An 8919-nucleotide genomic window follows, 5' to 3' on the forward strand; every position below is an offset into this window, starting at 1 on the left:
TGTTACTTTTACACTATTATGTTCTGGCACATGTTGTTTTTACATGGCTTGATTAAGGTACATATTAGGCTGACATCTGAGGCAAGAGCTGAAACTGTTCTGGACCAGCAATGTTGTCTGCAACTGGCCCATGGCTGCACACAAATTACACATGGCCCACATACAACAAAGAATGACGGCCCTTTGGTGGCCCAGACCAGGTTTGCCAGAGGTAATCCATACATGGGCCGGCAAAGGACCACCAGTGTGTCTGGCCTTGTGCTGGCCCATGTGTGGGCCACCTCTGGCAAACCTGATCTGGCCCACCAAAGGGCCGTCATTCTTTGCAGTATGTGGGCCATGTGTAAGCATATTGTGTGGGCCAGATCTGGGCCATACCAATTTTGCTATGTGGGTACAGCCCTGCTGTAGCAAATACATACCTGCTCCTGCTCGTCAGCATGCCCATAACCTGTCTGCTCCAACCACAGCAGAGCTACTTATTGCAGCTGTATTTCACTGACACTGGTCTTTGGGATGCTATTCTCTGTGTCTTCTTTGTTTAATGTAGGATGGCCAGTAACACAGGACTTATTTATTGTTCTTCTTAATGAGAACAGTTGAGGAAGCAGTTAAACTTCATCCATAGTCAGTTTTTCAATTAAATAAAAAAAGCAAACTAATAAATATATTTAAAAAATAATTAAAGATTAAATTCATAGAAGTGATTTAACTCTCACTAAGCCTATTTCCACAGGGTTGATTGTTACTCAACTTCCACTAGGAAGTGGGTCATGTACATTTTTTAAACCTTCTTACCCTAAAAGAAATTCTGCCTATATTGTAACAATACAACTGCTCTGTGCACACAAGAATAACACCACACCACCATTGCTACCATTTCTAAATTAACAGAAATAAACACAAAATAAAATGTTCAGTCAGCACTCGATGTGAATCAGTGGCCTGAGTGCAGTTTCCTATTTTGGCTGGTGTGCAGAGACAGTTAAAACAGCCGCTTGATTCGAATTTCTCTTTTCTCAGCTATGAAAGCAGTGACCTGCTTTCATGATCATCTATGTTGTTACCACAGACTGATGGTGGATGGTGTTGGCGTACTACAGTGCTAATCTTCATCTTTCTAGTTTCCGTGCAGAGTTTCAGTTTTACTGACATTTAAGTCACCAATTCAGTCTCAGGAAAACAAACAAAACGAACTTTTTTTTGCATGAAAGCTGGTGAATATTAAGAAATACTACAATATGCCTAGCTGTGAGCATGTGAAAGACTAAGCAATGCACACATATGAGCACCATAGGAAAATCCCTCAGATGTTAATTACCCTGCATGTTTTAACATTCTCAGTTTAAAAGCACCTATAAAGGTCTGTTTGGGATCATGTGGCGGCACCAGTGATTGACCCATTAATCCAGGGATTATGAGACAATTTACTCCACCACTAAACGCCAACAGATTCCAGTTGCGACCAAGAGTCATGAGGGTCATGCACAAAAGCACAGTTCTTATAGTAAAGAAACACAGGCCTATACAGGTCTGTGTGTTCAATCTACAGCAAGAATAATGAGGTCTCACAGTTCAGTTGGTCAGCTATCACCTGGGCTGGTGAATAACCGCTGGCTTTTTCAAGATAGTGGTTTTAACCAAGAGCTGCTGGTAGATTGCCTTATCTCCAGAGACGACAGAGACTACTTATAAACTGCACTCTGTACAGTTAATACCAATTTGTCAACCTTACTTTTGGCTTTTTCAGAGCCCCAGTACTTTCCAGGGTGCTGTGTCCGCACACTGCATATGCCACTGCCTACTTGGATGATGTCATTATCACACAGTATCACACGGGGACCATAGTGTGTTGTGCTTGGATGACAGCCACGAAGCTAGAGCATAATAGTGACAAGCAACAGTCAGAGCGATGTTTGGTGAGTGTGTAAAGCAGCAAAGGAAAAGAAGAAAATCCTCTTTGTGAACTGCAGTAAACTTTGTTAGACTACACGTTTTAGGCTTCTTTCTAGTATTTTATGGCACTCATCCTGTCCAATGACCAGTGATTCCATCAACTTGTATCCCACTGCCAACAAGGCTTTCTGTCCTCCAGGTTCAGAACTACAGCTCCTTTGGCTGTGGGGTGTAGTGAACCTAGCCTGAGACATCACCACCATACAGTCAGACATGGACTACACACAAGAGTTTTTGACTCCATATCTGTCCTTTTTGTATATAATATGAAGCATTGTGTCAGTGAAGGAATGCTATATATATAGAGTGAAAGATGGCTGAGGTGGTTAGAGATCAAACTTCAGTCAGAAAATGATGTGGTTTAATTTAAAGATACATGGCACCTATTTTTATTGTTGTATTTCCAAACCCAAACTTTATATTTTCCATGTTTTCTGCATTTCTTGATTTTGCATCTGCATGTTTTCTGTCTGTGGTCACTTTGCACTCCTTAGCAGTTTTAGTGTGGTCATTTTGTACCTCTGTTTTATGACTGTATTTTTTTAGTATTTAAAAAAGAAAGAACGTGGAAACAAAGCACAAGTTTGCAAAGTTTTTATACTCATGCAACATGTTTGGAAAGGAAGCAATATAAAGAAAGACTGTCAAAAATGCCACGAATATCATATTTGAAAACTTGTGCATAAGTGAAAAGATTTACCACTTCCTGATTTGAGGGGGCCTAAGGAACCACATGACTTATGATACAGAGGAAAGATGTTCATTCTGGAAACTCGTGTCAGCATTTATTATAAAACAGAAGTGACTAAGTGACAGAGCACTACACTGGAACTCATAACGACAGTTTAAGAATAGTAATATGCTGATGATTAAAGACGTAGTGGTATATTGTAATGATGGGCCAGAGGCAGAGAGGTGGAATTGAAAATGAATATTTCAGATTCTCTGTCTTCAACTTCAGCAAATCTCCAATTTTAAAGGTTACTGAACTTGCTGGAAACATCTCAGAATATTTTTTGTTACATTTGGTATTCTGCAGAAACACCAAATACATATCCACGCTTGTGGCTCAAGAGTTGGGAGTTCGCCTTGTAAACGGAAGGTTTAGTCTTGGTCGTTGTGTCCTTGGGCAAGACACTTCACCCGTTGCCTACTTGTGGTGGTCAGAGGGCTCGGTAGCGCCAGTGTCCGGCAGCCTCGCCTCTGTCAGTGCGCCCCAGGGCAGCTGTGGCTACAATGTAGCTTGCCATCACCAGTGTGTGGATGACTGAATGTGTAAAGCGCTTTGGTGTCCTTAGGGACTAGAAGTGTAATAGACTGATTATAGTAGTCGATTTCACAAAAACAAATTGTAAAAAATCGAATATTTAAAGACAGTGCTGGAGATGCTGAAAATGGGAAAACCTGATAAAAACAACTGAAACTTAGATAGATGAATGATTTTATTCGATTTTATTAGAACACAGTTCTGCAAAGGTCTAAAGAAACTATATTAAAAAGCTCAACTTAACTTACAACATTTAATGCTAGCTGTGGGCCACACAGGGAGTCAATCTACACTAAGGCTACGTCCACACTAATGCATTTTCATTTGAACACGCATCGTTTTCTCTCCGTTTTGGCCTCCCGTCCACACTGAGACGAAAACACAGAGTTTTGAAAACGCACTCGAAAACGAATACATTTGAAGACGGTGCTTTCGCATCACAGTGTGGACAGCGAAAACGCAGACTTTCTAAAACGATGACACATGTTAGTCATATGATGCAGTCATGTGACTAATTAAACTAAGATAGCAGAGGGCATTATGCAGCAGTTGTTTTGTTTGCTCTCAATTTTGACAGCCCTATTAAAGATTAATATCAGTCTGTACATGCTCCAGATAGCTTTTCTTTAAATTCTTTAATTCTCACTCGCTTTTGCAACTTTGTACTTTTGTGTTACTCACACCAACAACTGCACCTCATTGTCTCCATAAGTGTGTGAATGTGAGAGTGAATGAATAGTGGAATTGTACAGCGCTTTGAGGGCCCCGAAAAGCGCTATATAAATACAATCCATTATTATTATTATTATTATTATTATTATTGTTAGTCCATTTAAAAAACTCAGTGCTTTTCCTCGACATTTTGCAAAGAGCCGGAAAGTAAATAAAAAGGCAGACAGAAATGAGGCAGGTCAAATCTTCTTGCATCCCGCATGCGTAGTACTGGAACATAAGCGTTTTCGGCTGTTTCAATGTGGACGCACAACTCTGTGAAAACGACTGAAAACGCTAGTGTGAACATGCAGCATTTTCAGATGAAAACGCAGTTTTCAAATCTATCCGGGCTATTGTAGACGTAGCCTAAGGCCGCAATCCACAGTGCAGACCACAATGGGGTCTTTTATTCCAGTGTCCCAGTGCTCTCACTCACATGCATATCTGTGGTGAGGGGACCTTAACAAAGGTGCCTTGCTTGTCAGCAATGAAAATAATTTCTGGAACAATCAGTCTGACAACTAAAGCTAGTCTCACGCAAAGGGGCATTGATCCCAAGCCCCTGTAGCACTAAATTCAACCCTAAATAAAAGAATCCAAATGGGTCAGCTCAACAGCTTAATGTAAACAAGAAAATCAAAAGAATTGAATTTAATGGTTTAGATTGCAAGAAAAGGTTTAAGTTGTGAGGATTTAAGATTAAATGTATCTCGATAAGGACCCAAAAAGTCAGTCAGTTACGCAAATGTGGAGAAATGTGCATCAGAGTCATCATGCATTACTTTTATTTCCATTTGAGTCCTGATTCATAACAATCACAACAATTCATGTTTATTTTTCTTATGAACTCCAACAGATAAACAGTCACTGTCAGTGAAAATCGAAAAACTGAAATCTTCAGGGGTCTAGATACATCATTCATGACAATGCAGGTGTTGGAGTCAGTCACTGGGCTGTACACAAGTTTCTGTGAACTTTGGGTATGTGAGGCTGTTTCTCGGAAAGCTCAGAGTGAGATGTTGGTGGTTTGAAATAGAAAAATCTTCCTGACAAGAGGCGGAGGTGTGATGTGTCACAACGACGCACACACAAATATACAAACCTATAGAAACGCATCATCAGTCACGCCTGCTGATGTTCCTGCGCTTATCAATAAATAACTAAGGAATCAACTCGCATAATCACAACCTGATCAGTGAGCCAGACCACCGGTGAAAATGTCTGTGAAGATTCTTTGCGTCACTCTCCTCCTGCTCTCAATGTGTGTGTGCTTCAGCTCCTCTGCAGGTAACTATACTCTTACTTCTCCAAAGATATATAAAATTGATTAAGTAGCTACTTTTACAGCAATTACTTACTTTTTGGTGAAAGGGGGTGGACTCTCGTGGGTTTCACTAGGCAACGACTCCGCTAGTTTCCCTCACCACAAACCTTTACTTCTGGTATCTGCTCATTCAGTACTTTTAAACAGTATTTTCAGCATTTACACTCTTGCGTTCTATCCACCAAACTCTCGACATCCCTGAACGTGCAGTCAGTCATGACATTTTAAAAGGCGTCCTTTACATTTAAATTTAAGAGAAGGAGATTTTACATCATTCTCCTGACTTTTCTTTTGATTGTGAAATATTTTCATTTGATGTATAGTGATTATACATGTATGCATATCTACATGCAAATGTGTACTTCCTTTGATTTATGGGTTCTCATGATGCTAAGCATCCCTCGCACCACCCATTCAACTATCATACAAAATACCACAGTGGATGCAGGGGTTCCATTTCAGCTATATGAGCACTCTGTGAACAAATCTTAATGCTGTTTAGTTTTCAAGCTTTCTGCTGTGAGAGGTGCACATTGTGACTCATTGCATAACTATGATAATGTCATATACAAACAGGAAACGAAAGACACAGAGACAGAACAGCATGATAAGCTGCAAATGTGCGATAATGATGTTCACCATTCAGCTAGCTGCATATCTGAATTTTGTCTTTGATAAAAGAATGATGTTAATAAATGAAGCTTATTGCCTCATATTCTCGCCAATGTTCTTTATTGACAATTAATAACAACAAGAACAATTCAAGACTGAAAATTCATTTGCAAGATCATGTCTACCAAGTGTTTACATTTCAATTTGATGGGTAGGAGTTGAGTAAAGTAAAAAAAAAATGAAAGCTAAAGTAATTTCTGGAACAACATCCAGCTTTTGTTCATCAAATCCACATCTGGCACATCCATTTAAACTGGAAGTAAATGTCAACACGACAGAATCAGACGCCGCTCAAGAAGTAGAACATCTAAATTCAATAAACATCAAATATTCCACCACTTTAAAAGAAGCTGTCGCACTTTGTAGGAACATAAAATCCTCATATTCCTGTTCCACATGTAAAATTACAGTAAGTGTCTCAGATATAAAACGGGAGTCAAATCTCACCTCTGTTTAATTATATTTATGGAATATGGTCCAGGTAACAAAAACAGTCACACACTGTCAATGATGAACGTAATTACTAGAGTCTTAAGATGAGCCCCAAGCGGTGAGACTTTCTACTGCAAATACTCTGTTGGCCCACTGTTTCTGTTTGATGAAGATGTTGAAGAACATACTTTGCCAAAACATAGGTCCATATGAGTTACTATTTTCAATACACTTTGAATGAAAATGTTAAAAATACTTTGAATTATCAAAGTGTAAAATGTTTACAGAGTGATGCACAAAAAAGCCTGCTCGCTGTCACGTAATTTTAGGTAACATTTCAACAGCTATGTTGTGTTTAGTGATGTAAGGAGTTTCATCACATTTTAAACCTGGAGTTAACTTTGGTTTTCCTTCTAATCAGACTTTTGTCAGGTAAGATAAATCCGTTTTAACCTCCTTCCTCTCAGGTATCCGTGGTCCTACGAAGAAACGCCCTTGCTGCGTTGATGTTACCAACCTCGATATGAGCCCTGAGGTGGTGGGGGAGACATATCGCGAGCAGGCTTCATCATATCCCTGTGTGAAGGCTGTAATGTAAGTCAGCACATGTTGTCCTACACACAAACATAAACACATGCAATCTCTAAAACATTCTTTTTTTCCAGTTTCAACACAGAATATGGTCAGCTTTGCGCCGATCCTAACGCTCAGTGGGTCCAGAATCGTAAGTTGTGCTAACACACAGACACACAAACACATTTAATGTATTTACAGAGAAAATCTAAAGCTCTCCTTTGTCTCTCTTTCCTCCTCAGTCACTTCCACAATGAAGAAGGTGCAGTGAAGCACAAGTTCTCCGGTGAAGCATTGCTGCCTGTCTGTATCATCTTTGGCCTCACTTTCAAAGATATATTCAAATGAGAATGCTTCCTAAAAACCTTTCAGATTAAGTATATTACTGTTACCCTGTATTTAATTCTTGGTGTTGACTTCAGGTTTTCATGGTGCCAACCATTTTTTAAAAAGTTAGCATTTAAGTGCGGTCTTTCTTTGACTTTTTTCTTGCTTATATGTGCATTTCAGTTTATTGTGTATTTATGTGGAGAAAAAAACCCAAAAAATAAACTTTATTATTGTCCAAATATTTTCCTGCTATTTAAATACCCATTAGACTCTCACAATATGTCATACACATATTCCAATAATTTCCCAGAACAGGTATCCCCTGGAGTTTTCAATTGAGCTCAAACTGTATAACCCCATGTGATACACTGTTTAAGTTATCAGAGTTACTGCAGGTACTGTAGTAGTTTTTGAAGCCCACTTTGATCACTAGGAGCTCTTTTCTTGGGGTCTTAGGAATGGTAGGATACTAGAATGTTTTTTCCAACCTATTTAAGTCATGTCTTAGCCCAATGATGAACTTTAAGTAAAGTCTGTAGTGTGAGCGTGTCTCAGAGTGCAAAGTCATCCTTCTGTTGCACTCCACATCTGGCACATTTAAACTAGAAGTGGATGTCAACACAACAGAATCAGACGCTGCTTTCATGCAGGAGGACGCTCAAGAAGTAGCACATCCGAGTTCAATAAACATCAAATATTCCACCACTTAAAAAGAAACTCACACTTCCTAAAGACATAACTTCCTCATATGCTGTTCAGCATAGATAATTACAGTAAGTGTCTGAGATATATCTGATGGCTCCATGTGAAAGAAAAGCAAACCCCTTGTAGGTTGTATTTTAAGGCGAGGGGTGTCACAGCTCAGGGTTTTTGGGCCCCCTTCCCTTTTTTTTTACTGTTTGTGCCAATTCGTGTGTGCAGCCCCCTGCTGCAGATAGGAGCCTGCACGTGTTCATAAACCTACCTTCCTATTCTGACTGCTTCTCCTGGTTCCCTGCTCCACCCACAGCAGTGCTACTCATAGAAAGTCTTTTAAATGGATTTTGATTTAAAGCAACTCTGATTTCATAACTCTTTTTTGATCGTAGCTAGTGCAAGGCCAGTCAATGTCTGATATTTTTAAATCCCTGCAGGACATTTGTGATCTGTGATAAACTGTGATAAAACATCAGGAGGCTGGAACAAGTATTTTATACTCTCTCACTCGACACTGATGCCAGTCAATGCTTCTCCAAGGTGTCAGTTATGTGATATGTAGGTGTGATAATGGGAGAGGGAAAATGATCATACACACACACACACACACACACACACACACACACACACACCTACACAGACACACACACACACACACACACACAATGTGGTGAGAGGGTGATTGAGAGCTTGAAAGGTTTAACATTACACCGGAATTCCCAACAACATCTCCCTCAGAATTTCACACTGGGTTCAAAAGTATACCAGCTACCAAGAAAGGATTCAGATTTGTTATAACTTGGACCAGTGATATCCAAAGTATTGACAAGGGCCCTCTGGTGGACTGCAAAGGTACTGTAGGTGTGCAACAGTAATAACAGAAGTGTGTACAGTTACAAATTTATATTAATTACATTTTTTAAAAAGTGAATGGTAATAGTTAGTTATGTACATT

At 39.6% G+C, this 8919-nt stretch overlaps 1 protein-coding gene across 1 annotated transcript; it reads left to right on the plus strand.

The window, feature by feature from the left end:
• Nucleotides 1–5028: 5028 nt before the first annotated feature.
• LOC146511760 (C-C motif chemokine 4-like) lies at nt 5029–8532 on the plus strand. Its single transcript, XM_085172426.1, has 4 exons — nt 5029–5224; nt 6833–6959; nt 7031–7089; nt 7181–8532. The coding sequence occupies exons 1-4, from the start codon at nt 5155–5157 to the stop codon at nt 7207–7209; spliced, it is 285 nt and encodes a 94-aa protein (XP_085028552.1). The 5' UTR covers nt 5029–5154; the 3' UTR covers nt 7210–8532.
• The last annotated feature ends 387 nt before the right edge of the window (nt 8533–8919 follow it).

Source organism: Neolamprologus multifasciatus, chromosome 9 (assembly GCF_963576455.1).
Source record: "Neolamprologus multifasciatus chromosome 9, fNeoMul1.2, whole genome shotgun sequence".
NCBI classification, from domain to species: Eukaryota; Metazoa; Chordata; class Actinopteri; order Cichliformes; family Cichlidae; genus Neolamprologus; species Neolamprologus multifasciatus.

Excerpts from the sequence above, each read along its gene's own strand:
- LOC146511760 (XM_085172426.1), top strand. The coding sequence starts at position 5,155 with ATGTCTGTGAAGATTCTTTGCGTCACTCTCCTCCTGCTCTCAATGTGT. Across the intron at positions 5,225-6,832 it reads GTGCTTCAGCTCCTCTGCAG|GTATCCGTGGTCCTACGAAG; the intron begins GTAACTATACTC and ends CCTTCCTCTCAG. Across the intron at positions 7,090-7,180 it reads CGCTCAGTGGGTCCAGAATC|TCACTTCCACAATGAAGAAG; the intron begins GTAAGTTGTGCT and ends TTTCCTCCTCAG.